The 17070-nt window shown below is 36.1% G+C and overlaps 4 protein-coding genes across 10 annotated transcripts; 2 read left to right on the top strand and 2 right to left on the bottom strand.

Annotated features, from left to right (window-relative positions):
* The first annotated feature begins 1710 nt into the window (after positions 1-1710).
* On the top strand, positions 1711-3031 carry LOC106658675 (6-pyruvoyl tetrahydrobiopterin synthase). The gene is made up of 3 exons (XM_014380735.2): positions 1711-1889; positions 2134-2213; positions 2574-3031. Exons 1-3 carry the CDS (start codon positions 1825-1827, stop codon positions 2855-2857), a joined length of 429 nt encoding a protein of 142 aa, XP_014236221.1. The 5' UTR covers positions 1711-1824; the 3' UTR covers positions 2858-3031.
* Positions 3032-3117: 86 nt separating this feature from the next.
* On the bottom strand, positions 3118-6179 carry LOC106658674 (alkaline ceramidase). The gene is made up of 4 exons (XM_014380734.2): positions 5395-6179; positions 4473-4629; positions 4159-4396; positions 3118-4082 (listed from the first exon to the last, which is right to left on the bottom strand). The coding sequence occupies exons 1-4, from the start codon at positions 5485-5487 to the stop codon at positions 3761-3763; spliced, it is 810 nt and encodes a 269-aa protein (XP_014236220.1). The 5' UTR covers positions 5488-6179; the 3' UTR covers positions 3118-3760.
* Positions 6180-6485: 306 nt separating this feature from the next.
* LOC106659120 (targeting protein for Xklp2 homolog) lies at positions 6486-10170 on the top strand. Its single transcript, XM_014381468.2, has 3 exons — positions 6486-6929; positions 7291-8738; positions 8846-10170. Exons 2-3 carry the CDS (start codon positions 7410-7412, stop codon positions 9887-9889), a joined length of 2373 nt encoding a protein of 790 aa, XP_014236954.1. The 5' UTR covers positions 6486-6929; positions 7291-7409; the 3' UTR covers positions 9890-10170.
* A 203-nt stretch (positions 10171-10373) lies between these two features.
* On the bottom strand, positions 10374-17043 carry LOC106659121 (leucine-rich repeat flightless-interacting protein 2). Of its 7 annotated transcripts, none has more exons than XM_014381471.2 (9): positions 14122-14746; positions 13110-13327; positions 12994-13005; positions 12795-12921; positions 12581-12720; positions 12100-12505; positions 11831-11956; positions 11543-11754; positions 10374-11432 (listed from the first exon to the last, which is right to left on the bottom strand). In XM_014381471.2, exons 2-9 carry the CDS (start codon positions 13191-13193, stop codon positions 11322-11324), a joined length of 1218 nt encoding a protein of 405 aa, XP_014236957.1. In that variant the 5' UTR covers positions 13194-13327; positions 14122-14746; the 3' UTR covers positions 10374-11321. The 7 variants fall into 7 exon arrangements, with proteins under 7 accessions (XP_014236957.1, XP_014236958.1, XP_023315753.1 ...); XM_014381472.2 differs by lacking the exon at positions 14122-14746 and adding an exon at positions 13624-14114; XM_023459985.1 differs by lacking the exons at positions 12994-13005; positions 14122-14746 and adding an exon at positions 13624-14114.
* Between the last annotated feature and the right edge of the window lie 27 nt (positions 17044-17070).

Here is a 17070-nt window from a genome sequence, read left to right as displayed (position 1 = left end):
ATGGATGGACACGTTTTAGACGTGAGAAAACCAGCCCTAGATCGATGATCGAAATAGAATAATGAAAATTGAAACATTCCCTTTATTCTTATACTGAATAGCATTTTATAGGAATTATTATCTTATAGGAAACATGAGCAGTCTTGCGCGCAATGCCTAATAATATCTCGACTCATACAGACAAAAAGAATTAATCTTATCGTTCAAAGTCAAAAATTTGAATTTAAAGTAAGTCTTAAAATCGCATGGATATCCAATCTTCAAACACATCGAAAAAACAATAACTAATACGTAGTGACTCAACGATTGTCCAATGACACATTTTTTAACTCATAATACTCATATTTTCCGAAATTCTCTTATTTGTCCAGTCTTCACAGACCACCGCAAAAAAATTTTCTTTGAAAATCATAGAAAATGGATGATGAAAATATTTTGTGTATAAGCTTTGACTTATTTATTTGTTACTAATTACATTCTCTTGCATTAATTTCTTTAAAATGTGCCTGTATACTTTCAAGTGAAAAATATTGCAATTGAAAAAACAAATTTTTCATAGTTTTTATTACGTAAAGTAGATAAATCGATTAAATTCAATAAAAGTAATTCGACGAAGAAAACTGCCGTAAAATTATTAAACTTTTTACAGGAGCTCATTGAAGCAACATGTCAATACTTACATTCATATTGTAAGTACTTTACATAGATCAATTTTCTGATTATTTTATTTAAACTCGCTCAAACTGGATATTTTGATTTTCTTAATTTTGCCGTTGATAATTGTTGTAATTTTGCTTCATTTTTTATAATTCAATAATCTTATTAGATTTATTAAAAAAAGTTCTAAATAGACATTAAAAAAATGTTCTTTGGCTGCTTGTTTTGTTTGTAACTGTCAGCCCATTATAGATTATTATTCAATTTTCCTAATCGTCTTTCATTTCATAAATACCTATTGTTTTTAATATTATTCTTCTGATCGAGAAAAAATTTCAGATACTAACGTATGTGTAACGCTATTACAAAAGTAATTTTTTTTTTTTCACCAAAAAGGGTGACCGGAAATTGCTGCATCGAACAGCAACAGAGTGGCAAAAAGTAAAAAGGTTTCACAATGATTCTGTTAAATAGTTTTTTGTCATGACAAGTAAAAGGTGTTGAGTGTTATATAAGTACATTCAAAAGTAAATGCTACAAATTGTTTTTGCCTCAGATATAAGAATATTAATTGTCTTCATACAGACACGTGTTATGCTTGTGTCGTTGTCTTTGTCGTCGCCGGTCCTAGTCGATTAAAAAAATCGATCGACATTTTCATAAACTTCGTCGAATGTCCATTGCAACAATTTTTTATACAAATTGTATAAAAAGATACAGCTGGCGGGTTGATGTTAAAGAAAGTGGTGAAAAGACCTAGATAGAATGACAGTTGCGATGAACGCGGCCCCAGGAAGAGTTTGTCGACCTTGAAATCGAATACTCTTGGTAATTTCATACCTTGGCAATCCACTACTACGACACATATAGGCACAATATACGTGTGCAAGACTGACAGAGGCCGTCGCGATATCGTAACGTGTCTTTGCGCGAAGTATTTTATATGTTGCGTTTTAAACATGTTATACATGATAATGTGAGTGTGTGCGTGTATATAGAAATGCACTAAAGTAGGGGACACAAAGCTATACAAGAGCCGTATCGACGTTGCCTGCGCGAGCGCAGCTGCGTAAGCCGACTCGGTTTTATGTTTAATATCCATCTCTCGCCTTGCGCAGTCAGTATCTTGCCTTGCATTGCTCTGCGCCAATAACAATCAATACAACAATGTCCCGACCTGTTGGATATCTCACCAGAAAGGAGTCCATATCGTCCTGCCACAGGCTTCACAGGTACAGTCGTATATAAATTAAAAGACAGTGCAGCTATCTCTCTACTTTTACTTTTCGTTTTATTGTGACACCTTGACTCTGCCATCACCGTAAATAAATCTCTGTTAGGCTCGCGGGTTTATGTAATGAAACCTGTTGAGCGACTCAGTGGCAATTACTCGACCGATGGAACAAATTCTAATAATGTGTAAATCTTTCTTTTGGATAATTCTATTTCGATTAATTTTTTTCTCTCATCTTTCAGTCCACATCTCAGCGACGAAGAGAACAAAAATGTTTATGGAAAGTGCAATAATTATTGGGGCCATGGACACAACTATACCGGTAATTTTCATTTTATGCAATCATTAACTTCGATCGATTTTCAAGTGATTTACTTTTTATCATTTTTAAAATGCAATTGAATTGATGTATATTAATGTTTATTTATTTGAAAAAATATTATATCCTCTCTGAATACTGCAATTCACGGTAATCATTGCAACTGCACTCAGCAGCACAAAGATCGATCCGTTAGGGGGAGATAAATTTTGTTATGTAAAATGTGCCGCATAAATCTAGTTCAAAAAAGTTGAACGCGTAATGTTTCCGTGCACAATGTTTCTGTAGACTTTGTTAATTCAGCGAGATCATTAATCAAGTAAAGCCGATAAATCTGTTGATTTTTTTTTCCTTTTTTCTTAGTCGAAGTAACCGTACGTGGACCCGTAGACCCTAAAACAGGAATGGTCATGAACATTTCGGACTTGAAAGTCTACATGAAAAAGATACTCATGGACCAGTTGGACCACAAAAATTTGGACAAGGACGTTCCGTACTTTAAGAACGTTGTGTCAACCACTGAAAACGTTGCGATTTATGTATTCGACGAAATCAAAAAGTTGCTGCCGAAACCTGAACTACTCTACGAAGTTAAAATTTTCGAAACTGATAACAACATCGTCATTTACAGGGGAGAGTCCATGTAACGTAGCTAAGTTCAGCCACGATTACATATTTTTTTCTTTCATTTTTTTTATGCTTTTGATAATCCACTTTTGATGGTTATTTACCTCAATGTTTTTGAAATATTTTCATGACTTCAAGTATATACGTACAATGTTCCACCGTTAAGTGTTCTGAATAAAAATATTTTTTCATTACCATTGCGTTTAATTTTACAAACTTACGGTTTTACAGCAGCTGTTAAAAATGAATCAAGAATATGAGTTTTTTAATTTTTTTATTATATTATTTTCATATTATTTACATTACACATACTCACGATAAAAATATTATAATGTTAGTAATTTAAAAATATCTCTCAAAATTGACTTTAGAATAATACAATTTGGCTTTAGTTGATACAATGGGGTATGTTTCGTTTTCTCGGATGTTACAAGAATAATTTATAAAAGATGAAATTTAGTATTTTAATAATTCAGATATCAAAATTAAAAATTTAAAAACTTACATGAATCTATGTACAAATACTATTTTGTATATATACTCCTAATTTTCTCATACAAATACATTTTCATAATTTGTGTTAGTGCACATGTATATAAATATCACATAAACTCCCTGATTAATAATTTAATTTAAGAAATGTTTCTTAAAATTTATTTCAGTGATGTCACAGAATTTTTCTAGATTTGAATGGTTTCATCTGTTAAACTTCCAGCAACTCTATGCATATAAAATGAACTAACTCATAAACTGGATAATGTATTATTCCAAATACTCATCTCAGTCTCAACTGCATCACTATACGTCATTGAAATATTTTTAACAACAATTTTTTCTATCCCTTGATAGTAAACATTTTAAAAAATAAAAAATCATCAGCCTTTTCATTGGTTATAATATAATATAAAAATTGCACATCATATCTATATGTGCGTGTTGTGATCTATTTTGATGTAACTTTTAATTGTAACATATGGTATACCAAGTTCAAAGTCATCTCTTGGCCAGTACTTTAACATTGGAGTTTGATGAGGTCTTTCTTCTTTAACTGAAAAGTATGCAAATAATACAGTTGCTGTATAACTTGCTATGAAAATAAACAAATGCCACAATGCATGAAGATAAGGAAAATTTAAATTGAGCCATGTATCACAAAATAATCTGTCATTCAACCAACAAGTAATGGCTAAAAGCAAGATGGCTCCACATCGAAGACCTAATCTATATACTCTTTGAGATTTTGTTCTGAAATTAGAGAAATAAAAAATTAACTATGTAAACTCAAATGATTTATAGAATTCTATTTCAGAGTAATAACTACCTTTTCAGTTCAAGGACCAAACAAACAGAAGCAGGAATTGAAAGAGTCATCAATGCAAAAGCATTGACAGCTGGATGGAACATAGCTAATACAGTAGCAATGACAGTAACCAAAGTTGTATACAATGAAAATATTTTTCTACTATTCTGACAGACAGATGGAAAAAATCGTCGAGGGAAGAACATACAAACACCAGCCATGTATACCCATAATATAGTTAATTCATCCAGTAATTGACCTAAAAAAATTGAATAGTTGAATAATCAAAAAAAAATTTTATAAAGTTCAAGGAGGCTTATAAATATTATTCTTACCTACTAATGACAAAGTAGCATGAAAATATGCACTGCTTATACCAACTACCATTAGAAGAAACCATATTACATGAATACCAGGATTCACAAATCTGCCATAATCTCTAAAAAGATGCATCAGCACTGGAGGAAGAAGTACAAAAAGAGCATTGCTAAGCTATAAAAAATAAATTATGTTAAGTACATTTATTAAAATTTATTTTTTTAAATATTTTAGTAGTAAAAAAACGTTGCAGCTTAGCATAGCATAGGAAATCGGACAAGATATTCTTAACAGAATGAGAAGTAAAACGTAACATTTGAAAACGGAGTTCTATAAATATAATTAAAATCCAGAAATTTGAATTATCGATATACTGATTGATAATTGTCAATTTTGTGTTTTAACAGGCTTATAGATACAACTGTACGAATTTATCTTATTTGTTTGAAAAATCGCGACACGCGATAAAATTTGCAACTCGTCATTTTATCAATGCCAGAGCAAAACACGCGCGTCAAAACCCAGTTATGCAAAGTACATACAAAACGCGTGTATCGTGCGAAGCTCACGTAGTCGAAGACACTGCGACGACAAATGGTATAAATCACGAAAAAAGTCTCGGTCGTTCGCATCAAAAATAAGGAGTGGAGTTTTTTTTTGGATTATTATTCAGCAAACGAGCTCGGAATCCGAATAAAAGTGAAAAAAATCGAGGCGTCACAAACGCGAAAGACATCGAGAGCGATTCCTGTGTATGTATATAAGCGTGCGAGCAAACAAAGAGAGCCTGCGATCGCGGAACAAAGAAAATGCACGTTCGACTCGCTGCACGTCGCAGCCGTTCGCTCTAATCTTTCACTTTTTAATGCGCATCATAGAAAATAGTCGCAGTGCATCGGAGCAGCAAGAGCTATAAATTCCCGCTAGGTATATACTCACGGTATTCATGAACTCGGCGATGCTCGGCGAAATGCTGTAATTACCCTCGCACCAGTCGATGGGTGAGCTTCCAGGCTCGAAGGGCTTCCACATGGCGGATAATTTATTATATGCAATAGTTGAATCGTGCGCGTCCGCCTTTATGCGACTCGTTTACGTGCAGCTCCGCTGATGGCCTGTATTTAAAGTCCAGAGCTGCGAGACGCAGCTTATACGTATAACGAAAATGCAATCCAGCCCGAGCGAGCACGATTCGCGAACTGTCAAACTTTGGAGCTGCTACTGCTGCGAGGCCGACTTTAAACAAGCTCTCGAACGCGACTATAATGTAACAAGTAGCGAGCGGCTCTCGCGCGTTCGTCACCGCAGGCCAAGTAAAAGCAGCCGCGGCAACAGGCTTGGTTGTTGTTGCCGACGAATAACAACGATCGCCTTGTAAGTGCGATTCTTTGCCGCGATACCGTAAGCATATCAGCGCGCGACCAGTCGAGTCACTCGCGCATCCTAATTCTTCTGGTGACTTCAATTGCTTCTTTAAGCAATATTATGATTTTGTCGACCGAGAACGGAGCACAGCACATATCAACAGCACCAGCAGCCGCGACGAGCCTTTTAAATGCGCCCCCGTGTTATGACAGAATCAGCTGTTTTGGTGCTACTGCACTTGGCCAGCGAACAGCGCTCCTGGGCGTCCGCGCGTAGGTCTGCTTTTCGCTTCTCTACTACCCCAACGCAGCTCGCGTTACTCGTATATCGCGACAACTCAAAGAGTGGGGAGAAGAGCCTTTGAAACGACCATTTCTGCAATCCTGTCGGGACTTGCATTCTGCACGGCTTTATGGCTTATATTCTGTGCGATAGGGGGTTACGATTTGTGAATGTAAAAACCTCCAACTGAAGTAGGGATATTTGCTATTGGCGCATTTTTCGAAGTTGCTCGAGAAATTATGCGGGATCTCACGATGCCGATGAGTTGTGTAATTTGTTGAGCTCCGGAATCGCATTGTCGAATCGTCAAAATAGTCAGAGCTGGTACTTTTTTTCGTTCAAGAAGTTAGATGCTAACATTAGACTCTATTATAGTGCAGCAGTATCGCAGTAACAACTGTCAATTGCAAAACTACACCGCCACACACTGCACGGTGGCGCCGCCCAATCTCGTCGCTTTTACTGCTGCACAGCCAATCAACGCTCGCTCATGTGCAAGTTTGAATTTTTCGCCGGCCGTGGCCGTTTGAGATTTTTCAAACACGCTTGAAATCCGTTACGCACCCACCAGCATTCTTGATGAAATAAGTTTGTGTCGCGGATTGCGCGGTCCTATCTTGGAGCCTGCCAGACGTGTATACCTTTGAGACAGCGATACACAGTGTGTGAGGAAGTGAGCCCTATATGTACTGGAAACAATAGAATCTGCGCAGTTAATCCATTACCCCACCAAACAACCTTTTTCTATTTATTTTGGGTGATACTTTCAGAAAAGGCCGCCATCGTGGGGTCCTTCATAACAAAATCGGCCGAGGACCTTGTGCACGGTAAGTTTTCTGTTTAATTTCTCATCTTGATCTACCTTTTGGATATCACCTTATTTACGACTGATATAATATCATTGCATAGAGTCAACTATTCGAAATATCGAATTCAAAAGTCAGTCATGTTTGTTATGATGCACATCATTTTGTCACTATCCATCTGCGTTACAATGTCTCCTGTTACTTACCTACTAAATCCTTTAATAACCTTTAGGAGCATTTCCTTTTTTTAACTAATTTTTTCTGTTGTTAAAAAATAAATTTGCAGTACATTTAATTTTTTCTATAGACTCATTCATTAAAATTGCGAAAAAACTTATAAGCTAATAACCAATGAATTCATAAAATTTACATTACGTTTTAGATTGTAATTCGTCCGTGGACGAAAAATTGAACACAGAGTCAGGCCACAGACGAAGAAGTGACTCGAATCCAGAATCTTTACTCCGCACTATAAAATTAGGGCAATTTACTGCTAGCAGTATGGATAATATAGATGCACCACAATGGGCAGACTTCACTGCCCCAAGTCCTCAAGTATCAATGGATGATTACTTTTTGAAGAGGAATAGAGAATACCGTGAGCAGATTGGATCAACTGCCTCATTGGATTCCCCATTCTTGTTAATGAAAAAAAGTAATTCCAGTAAAATTCCATTGAGTGAAATATCCTACGGTAATGATAGTTCTATAATGAAAACACCAGCAAAAGTAATCAGTGGTAAACCAACAAAAAGTTCAACTGTAAAGGATAGTTCTACCAAGGAAAGAACATATGAAAGTGTTATAAGTGAAGCATTGAATAATTTACAGTTGTCTCAAATATATGATAAGTCAATGAATAAATCTTGCTTGATAGATACACCAGAATTTAAAACTCCCAACAGAATTACCAGATCAATGTGTGCGCAATATTCTTCTTGCACTCAAAATGAAGAAGAACACTATCATTCCATAAAGGAAAAGTCAGTGAGGTTTTTAACAGATGAAGATTTTAATGGAAGTAATAAAGAAAATATTGAAGTTGATGAAGAAGAAAGTTCAAATAATGAGCAATCATCTGAACTGAAATTGGAAATAACAAATACTAGTACGGAACATGATACTTCTCAAGATAAATCTGAACCAGAACAAGATAAAACAGCCAATGTGACCTCTGCAGGTAATGATAGTATAAATGCTACAAAAAGTAAAGTACTCACATCTTCTAGCTCATCAGTTTTTGCCCCTGCAAACAATTTGAAGAAAAAGTTTACTCTTGTAGCTGGAGAAGCTTGGAAAAGACAAATGAAAAGACGCCTAAGCATAACAAATCAACGAAGAATGAGTTTGAATAAATCATCCGGTACTCTTCCAAAAAAGTTTGTGAGTATGGCTGAAGCAGTTTCAAAATTCCATCGTGTCACCCCTCAAAGATTTCATACTGTCAATGTTAAAACAACTAAAACAGAACAACTTCGCAGTCAGTCATTGAAGCTTACCAAAGCACAATCTCCAGCCCTTATGTGTAAAAATAGATCAAGACCTGTAACTGTTTTAAGTTCAGAAGAAAAAGAAAAATTAGAGCTAGATAAAATTCGTCAAAATCAAATCAAGGCAAATCCTGTGCCAAAAGATATTTTGAAAAAACCAGCATCATTAAAGAAAGTTGAGAAAAAATTAGTCACCAACCCTCAACCATTTCATCTAACAGAAACCAAAAAAGGACAAATGGCTCAAAAATCCAGTCAAGAAATAAAACGAACTCATCGACCCGTTGTAAAAACTGTGCCATCTATTGTTAGTTCTGATGAAAAAGGAATTATAGTAAAGGTAATATTTTTTAGTATACTTATAAGTTGTTTAAAATATTGTTAGTCACTTTAATTTTGATTATAAATTTATAATTATAAAATTTTTACAAAAATAATTTGTTCCAGGATGAAGAAGTTTTGTATTTTGGTATTCCATGCAAGAGTAAGAAAGAAAATACAAAAGTAAAACCATTTAGCTTTGAAGCTCGTAATCGTGAAATTCAGATGAGAAAACAAGAGAAAATAAAGCATATACAACAAATTGAACAAGAAAAAGTTAAACCTGAATTTCATGCACGACCTGTTCCAGCTGCAGTCAGAACGCCTGTTCAAAAGCCATTGAATAATTCAACACATAAACCAAAGATCACTTTGACACGCTCATTGAGTTTCGAAAACAGAGTCAAAGAGCAGCAAAAGAAAAAAGAAGAAAAGATTAAACAGATGTTGGAAGAAGAAAAGAAAATGAGAACCTTTAAGGCTCAAAAAGTTCCAGAATTTAAACCTGTATTAGTACGAGGACGATCTAGGGATAATCTTATGAAAAAATCAACGGAAAATCTGGCCAAATCAGCGAGTGTTACAGCTCCAAGTGCCAATAAACCAGCTAGCGGCACTACAAATAAACTGACACGCTCTTTAAGCAACAACTTACATGAATTAGGGAAAATCAAGAGTTCTCTTAAGAGATCTAATGAAAATTTGCTGACGAAATCCAATTCATTGACTAAGCCAGGAAGTACTTTGAAGAAAACCCCTTCTATTCCTTTTGTGGCTGCTAAAAAATCCAGTCTGCCAGTAAAAAATACCGAAAATCAAGAAAATAAAGTTCACGGCGCGATTCCGAAAATTCTTGAGCCCAAGTGCAAAATATCACAAAAAAGTGCAGCTATTTTAACTGAACTGAACACAGATAAAAGAGCTAAACAGAGAAAAGAATTTGAAGAGCAATTGAAAAAGAAAGAAATGGAGGAAGTTGAAATGAAAAAACGCGAGGAACAAGAACGATTAGAAAAAGAAAAAGCCGAACAAATGGAACTTAGAAAGATGACTGAACATAAGGCTCGACCAATGCCCGTTTATAAACCATTGCAAATAATTAAGTCCAATAAACCACTGACGGATGCTCAAAGTCCAGCTTGGGCAAAGCGAAAAGGATCGATGCATTAAAATTTATCGTGCTTTTTTCAGTTTTTATCTAGTTTCATATAGTCTTGTATGTTGTATAACGTTTTGTATCCGTTAAATATATATGTATATGTATGAACAAGAGTTTTTAACTTTGCTCCATATTATGTTCAAATGTATGCACTACTTAATATTACAATAATATGGTTTACTAATATAGATTGTTTCATTTTAACACGCTTGGATTTTTTATAAAAAAAATGTAGACATATCAATTTTTTTAGTAATTATGAATCGTTTAATAAAGAGCTTTATAACACGAATTTGTCAAGTTTAACAAATGCATTTTTGAGCGTGGCTGAAAAAATGTCAAAGAGATCGTGAAGTCTCATTTGTTTTTCGTTTTTTTTAAACAAGATATACATATATTTTTTCGTGCTGTAAACAATGATTAAGACATACAAAACAAACGCCTTGTAACTGTCGTTAAAACTGTCGGGCGCGGAAAAAAAGATGTACACTTTTCTAAACTGATAATATGTATTCTACATATAATATATATAAATATACGCGCTCTAGATCTGCACATTCGCATTATAATACAAAAAACTTCATTTTATCATACACAGGTAAAATACATTAATAAATCGCATCAATAAACAGATACTAGGCGATAAAACAAAAATGTAATAAGTCAATAGTTCAAAATACAATTATGGTTACGTAGTATTTAAGTTAAAGTCTATAAAGAACATAATTACATATATAAATAATTTCAATTAGAGAGTCTTTACTCCGCATTGGTATACATTTATCGTTGGACCAAATTTTAGGCCTATTAAAGGATAATGTAGCTACTGTCGATCAGTAACACAATTCTACTTTCATTGGATGGAATTTTTTTCGATACAAATGCCTTTACTGGACTCTCCCTCGATTATCGTCACAGGCACTGTGTTTTCGATTTGCTACCATTGAGTCATGTTCAATTTTTATTCTATAGATCTATTTTCTCAAACATGTCAATGGTATTTAGAAAAGTTTTTAAATTAAAAAAAGGCTAACAACGATGTTCGAAATGAAACGAAAAAATGCAAACAGCTTTAACCGTACAAAGTCTTGCATTTATAATGAGTTAATCCAATATTTGACCGTGGAAATTCACACAGTCAAAGTTATATATCGTATTTTTCGAATCATTAAAAAACACCTATATAAAGTTTGTTAATATCGCCGTGACAATAATAGGTAAAACATTGGAAACGATTATTCGGAGTTTCAAAAGTCTTATGTTTCCATAGTAGAGGCGATTTCTGGCCTCGTTATCTTTACAGTACGCTTAAACGCGTTGTCATTTCAGCAGTTCAGCAGTTCTCTTAAAATACTTCTGAGCTAAAATAGCCTCATGTTTTTTTTTCGTATTTACATGTTACGCTTTAGCCGAATTTATTCGTTATGCAAGCATGACGAACTATCAAAGCTCTTTAAGCAGAGCCGATTTGGCGTTTTTTAGTTTATCTAAACGACGCTGCAAGTGTGAATTGGAAGTTTCTAGTTCTTCCACACGAGCCTGGGATTCTCTGACCTGAAAGTAAAAAATTAGAAATTAAATGTTGACATTTAAATTTTTTTGAATATTTCTGCTTTTTGCAAATTATAATTTAAATTTAGTCAATAATGCGTGCATGTACTTACTTCTCGTTGCAATTTTCTTTTTTCTACTTTCAATTCATCTTCAGCTTTTTCAGACGCTTCAGCTGCAGATTTATATCGTATAACTTGGCTTTCCAATCTAGCAACATTCGCTTGAAGAGTTGATACATCCTGTTCAGCTTTTTGCAATTTGAATTTGCAATCTGATAACAGTTTATTTGTTTCCCTTTGAATATCATCAGAGTCAGACAGACCTTAAAACAGCAAATTCATTATCACATCAAGATCTATATAAAAATTTATCATATCAGGCAATTTATAAAGATTTACCTATAACTGAGCCAGAATTTCGTTCTGTTCTTATTTTATGTTTTGCTTCTTCTAGTTCTAGCCTAAGATGTCGAATTTCATCTTGCATTTCTTTCTTATCTGATGCAAACTTTCGCAGTCGAACATCTATAAAAAAAATTATGTTAGAAAATTTTATAAAAAGAATTTTATGGATTCCAATCCCATACAATTTCATAAAAGTGTAATAATTTCACATCAATTTTCAAAAATTTCATTAACTCAAAAATAATTAATGATAATCAATTTACCTAATGAACCTTCACCCGCATTTTGTAACAATTCTGCGGCTTCTGTACTGACTAGCACTCTTCTTCTACAAACTGGTCCATTTTCTTTTGTAGACTCTTCATTTTCGTCACTTTCATCATCAACAATGACTAAACCATTTTCTTCAATTAAGGTGTCCCTTTCTAACAGTTGAGCCCTACAAATTTCTAAATCTTCTTTAGTTTTTTGACTGAGACGCTTAAATTGTTCTGCTTCACGATTTTTGTCTCGAAGCTCACGTCGAAGTTGAGCAATAGATTCCTCTAGTTCTTCCAATTTATCTTTAAGCAAATCAACTTGATATGCATAGGAAGACTTTTCATTGTCTAATTGAGCGTTAGCAATCATTGCTTTGCGAAATTTTTCTTCTGTTTCTTTTAATTCGGTCTGAGACATTGATAGCATATTGGCAATTTGTGAATGAATAATATAAATGAGGAAAATAAACTAATAAATACATACCCGTAGATCTCTCCCAAGACCTGCGTCCTCTAATGAATCTTCAGAAGATCTACGACTGGATTGGAAATTATTTGAATTAGTCAAAAGACGAGCAGCACGGACAGGATCTGGAGTTACCCTTATAATTCTGGTTGCATCAGCTAATGGGAAATAAGAATATTTATGTTAAATAGTCAAATTAGTAAAAACCTTATAGTTATTAACTTATATTTACCTCCACCCATTTCAAAAGCCTTGTCTGCATTTTCTTCTGCTTCTTTTTGCTGTCTTTCCAATTCTCTCATGCGTATTTCTCTAGCCTCTGCTCGAGCTTGTCGTCTAGCAGCAAGTCTTGCTTCTGCCTGCAATTCCAATAATATTAATATTTCAAATAATCAATGTTATTTTAAGTTAATTTATCAAATTCTACTCACTTTTACATACAACTGAAAGTGAAAAAAAAATAAAAATAAAATGGCATGCAAACAAATGAACAAAACAAAGTGCGAATATCCAAGAGACAGTGTCCAAAAACTTGTAACTAATATACCTCTTTGGCGATTTGATCTAAAGCTTGATCTTCAGCAGAACTCTTGGTGGCAGCACGCCGCCTACCTGCCACAGATGCTTCCATTTTATTTCAAAATTTGAAGCACAGTAGCTTTAAGTATTCTGCTTCAACTAAAAGTCAGTAAATTCTTCTCATCTGCCAGGGTTTGTTTCCTTTGGTCTCATATCATTGCAGCTATGTTAAACACCACAGAAACACTGTATGGACAAAACAATTACATGTAAATGATTTCAACAACCACACCAGAATGAATTGAACTGAGGTTTACAAGAAAAAATGTTCACCCACACATACATGGCAATGAAGTACAAATGACAGAAAATGGAGTAGGTGGTTATGATAACAAATGACATCAACTGTGAACCATTTAACTATAAATAAAACGTGAGCTTGTTTCACTTAGCAATAGTTTGAAAAATTTAACAATACACTCATACACGCACGAAGATAAGAGCTTGCAGAATATCGGTGCAGAAACGCTCGTAGTACTTACAGCTCTTTGAAATAAATCTGCAGAGTCTACGGCCTGTACGAATAGTTTTATAGAGTGAAAAAATTCAACGATTGCCTTATCAATAGCGACTGACCGCGAAACTCGCGAGAGCAAGGCAAACAGGTAAGTATGTATATATAAGCAATGTGCCAAAGAGTCAGAGAGCGAGAGAGAGAAAGAGAGACTAGTCATCGTCGTTTCTCACTGTATTAGGCGGCACACGCACGCAGCACTGCATCTCGAGAAGGAAGAGATGAGTAGAAGGAGAAAGAAGAGGGCCAATTCAGTAAGTCATCGCGGACTCGATTTATGTTTCATGTGCAATTTTGCGATAATCGTTTATTCAATGAGAGACTAGTGGAAATAAGAAGAAGCGATGTTAGGACGTCCAAGTCTGAGAAATTTAAAACTCACAAGCATTTACGAGTACTTGACTAACAAGAATCTGGCTATATTTATATTCAATTAGCGTGTGTGTGTATGAGAGTGTGTCTGTACCTTCGGAGTTACGATTCCGAACGAGGTTACCGCCGCCTTTACGGAAATTGCAGAAGCCGTTGAAGATATATATCACACAGACACACTATCTTGCCGGTAGGACGATCATATTATCATCTGCAATCGAGGCAATTTGGTAATTCTGCTGCTGAACTAGTACTTCTTCGGCTGCAGCTGCATAACACAGCGAGATGTGTTGTTGTGGGCTCGGAATCGATTCGTAGTCTTATCTTTTTTTCTCTCTCCAATAAAAAAGCTGTTGCGCTTGTATATATTCGGGGCTTTTACAGCTCCGATGACTTTTCTCTCTCTCTCTCTCTCTCTCTCTCTCTATTCGTTCTTGTATATACGATTTCGGAGCTGCTCCGACCAGAAGCAAGAGAGAGAGAGAATCGAGCAGGCAGGCGACAAACAGACAGCTACACGGATACGTTCGACTGGTCGTTTCGAGAGAGAGACGTCGTACGGGCAAGAAGTTTCGTACAAAAGTCGCAGATCTGTTAAAACGTAAAAATAAGTCGTTTATAGTAGGCGAGAGTAAGCGGCGGAGTGAACGAGCGAACGAAAGACAGAGACAGAGAGATAGAAAGATTTGTAGAGAGCAGTTCCGCACGCAATCCACGCAGCTTACTTTTGGACGAATTGCTGTCTTGGCTTCGACGCACCTATAAATACAATCGATGAATCGAGCGACTAAAATGAACAGATCCATACACCATTGAATATACAAAGCCTCTTGTAGGCTCTTGGCGCTCTCTCTTTCTCTCTCGCTCTTTTACTCGTTGAGGCCCTGACGAGTAACGAGTTGATCTATACGTTACGCGCGCGCGTGTGTGTGTGTGTGCGTGCACGACGGATGATTTTTAAGCGTAGAGCAGCCACATGTATACACGGAAAAACTTTTGACCATGTTTTACGCTCGAATGCTGAAAACGAATCACACTCGAGTTCTACTGAGCTCGTTTCATAACCAGCACTGAGTGCGATTCACGCTCGAGCTCGAGCATGTATCACGCTCGAGTTCGGCTGAGCTCGTTTCGTCATCAGCACTGAGCGCGATTGACGCTCGAGGCTGAGCGTAAATCACGCTCGAGTTCGGCTGAGTTTGTTTCAGTGTTGCGGTGAATACGATTTACGCTCAGTCTTGAGCCACTCAGTCACAATTATTGAATAGATTTAACAAAAATGAATAAATATTGAATATAAGAAATTTATATGGGGTGGTGACTCTCGCAACATCCGTCCACAATGTAATACTAGGTCAATTTGACAATGAATTAAGTATTATAGTCAAGTGAATTACTATGTAATGACTGTCATTTTGGTTTTACAAACTGTTTTTTAAAATAAATCAATGCAAATATAAAACACAGTATATTAAGCCCCCTTCAACAGGCTGTAGCGAAAATGAAAAAAAATTTAGATGGAAGTGAAATTTTAACCAATGATAGTTTATTAAATGAAAAGATTATAGATGTTATAGGAAATCTTATTCGCTTTCGAATGATATAATTATAAATGGGTGTTTTCAACCATTTTCAAAAGATATTAAGAATCCAACATATTTCCCCTATGTTCTGTCATGCTAACTCTGTGTGCTGCGTTACGAATATAGACACATTAATCTTTCAAATTCATGATTCAGGATTAATTCGCTCGCATAGGCAGAACCCGAGAGCATTTCGTGCTCGAATCTGAGTATGAACTGTGATCGACTTCGAGCGCGAATATCTTTCCAGATTGAGTTAAGGGTAACATCCTGCTCAGCGTCGGTCATAATACGCACTCGACAGAACTCGAGGGCGTTTCGCGCTCGGGACTGAGCATGAATTGTGCTCGACTCAGAGCGTGAATGTATCTCTATGTATTCGAGCCTGAAACATGGTCAAAAGTTTTTCCGTGTAGATGTGGGTATTACAGCTATAAACCCACCGCACCGCCACCGCCGCAATTTTATTTCGTCTGATGTATATCCATCGCGCTCTCGCGAGAGCATAATACGTATACGCAGGGCTCTTACTCTGCATACACGCAGACTGGCGACGACAACGACGCGCTCCTATGTGCAGCCTGCAGGCCTCTTGCGAGGGTGTAATGCCGAGCAGGTATATTGTGCCCTGCTCTCGAGTTCAACGCGCAAGAAAAAGACGGCACGATAACGCACGTAATTGTACCTATACATACGGGCAGCGTATTTGATTTGCATATGTAGACGTTGCAAGCTGTGCAGCCGCCGCTGCTGCTGCTGTTTATGTTGCCGCACTCGTCGCTTGTCGCGCGAATACGAGTCGGCGGCTCGGTACGCCGTGCGAGGCGAGCTGCCCCGAACGCCAACTGCAAATCTCTCTCTCTCTCTCTCTCGTTCTCGCGCTATATACCGTAACAATGCACTTTAGCGCGTGTGCATTTAGTACCTCGTATATGCCCGATAAATTAACATCTCGACAACACCGCCTGCCGTTGAGCGTGTACACTGTGTTATTGTGCGACTTGACTATTCTCTAAACTTTTTAGGGCTGACTCAGCTCCAGACGAAACTATTAAAGCTGTATTCATTGTACGCTCCGAATTTATTGTTTAATTAATGAATATTTACATTATGATTTCGCGCATGAAAGACAAGTAAAGCGAGTTCTTTCTGATGCCGAAACATGCTTGCGCGGTCGTGCGTTAGATCAAGAAGAAACTGATAAAAAATAAATATTTACCCTTGCTTCGATTTACGACGATGTGTGCTCACGAAGATCACCAATTCGTAACAATTCTTTAATTAAAACATATGAATTGTACACGTCATATGTTATGTATGATTCCGCCAAGAACTAAGTGTGCGAATTCACTCGGGCCATTCTGTCATTTTTTACGCAACTTTAGGAGTGCGAGACTCCGAAAACAGGACCGCGAATGACGAGCACGCATAAATTACACAGCAACTATTTACACTTTACA

The sequence above is a fragment of the Trichogramma pretiosum genome, unplaced genomic scaffold (assembly GCF_000599845.2).
Source record: "Trichogramma pretiosum strain Unisexual culture from Peru unplaced genomic scaffold, Tpre_2.0 scaffold10, whole genome shotgun sequence".
Taxonomy (NCBI): domain Eukaryota; kingdom Metazoa; phylum Arthropoda; class Insecta; order Hymenoptera; family Trichogrammatidae; genus Trichogramma; species Trichogramma pretiosum.
The sequence above is the reverse complement of the archived record's forward strand: the minus strand, read 5'-3'. Positions and strand labels throughout refer to the sequence as shown.

Coding starts and splice junctions, on each gene's coding strand:
- LOC106658675 (XM_014380735.2), top strand. CDS start 1,825: ATGTCCCGACCTGTTGGATATCTCACCAGAAAGGAGTCCATATCGTCC. Junction 1,890..2,133: donor TCCTGCCACAGGCTTCACAG/GTACAGTCGTAT, acceptor CTCATCTTTCAG/TCCACATCTCAGCGACGAAG. Junction 2,214..2,573: donor CCATGGACACAACTATACCG/GTAATTTTCATT, acceptor CTTTTTTCTTAG/TCGAAGTAACCGTACGTGGA.
- LOC106658674 (XM_014380734.2), bottom strand. CDS start 5,487: ATGTGGAAGCCCTTCGAGCCTGGAAGCTCACCCATCGACTGGTGCGAG. Junction 4,397..4,472: donor TGCTACTTTGTCATTAGTAG/GTAAGAATAATA, acceptor CAATTTTTTTAG/GTCAATTACTGGATGAATTA. Junction 4,083..4,158: donor TTGGTCCTTGAACTGAAAAG/GTAGTTATTACT, acceptor CTCTAATTTCAG/AACAAAATCTCAAAGAGTAT.
- LOC106659120 (XM_014381468.2), top strand. CDS start 7,410: ATGGATAATATAGATGCACCACAATGGGCAGACTTCACTGCCCCAAGT. Junction 8,739..8,845: donor AAAAAGGAATTATAGTAAAG/GTAATATTTTTT, acceptor AATTTGTTCCAG/GATGAAGAAGTTTTGTATTT.
- LOC106659121 (XM_014381470.2), bottom strand. CDS start 13,815: ATGACTAGTCTCTCTTTCTCTCTCTCGCTCTCTGACTCTTTGGCACAT. Junction 12,721..12,794: donor GGCTTTTGAAATGGGTGGAG/GTAAATATAAGT, acceptor ATTTCCCATTAG/CTGATGCAACCAGAATTATA. Junction 11,755..11,830: donor AAATTCTGGCTCAGTTATAG/GTAAATCTTTAT, acceptor TGCTGTTTTAAG/GTCTGTCTGACTCTGATGAT.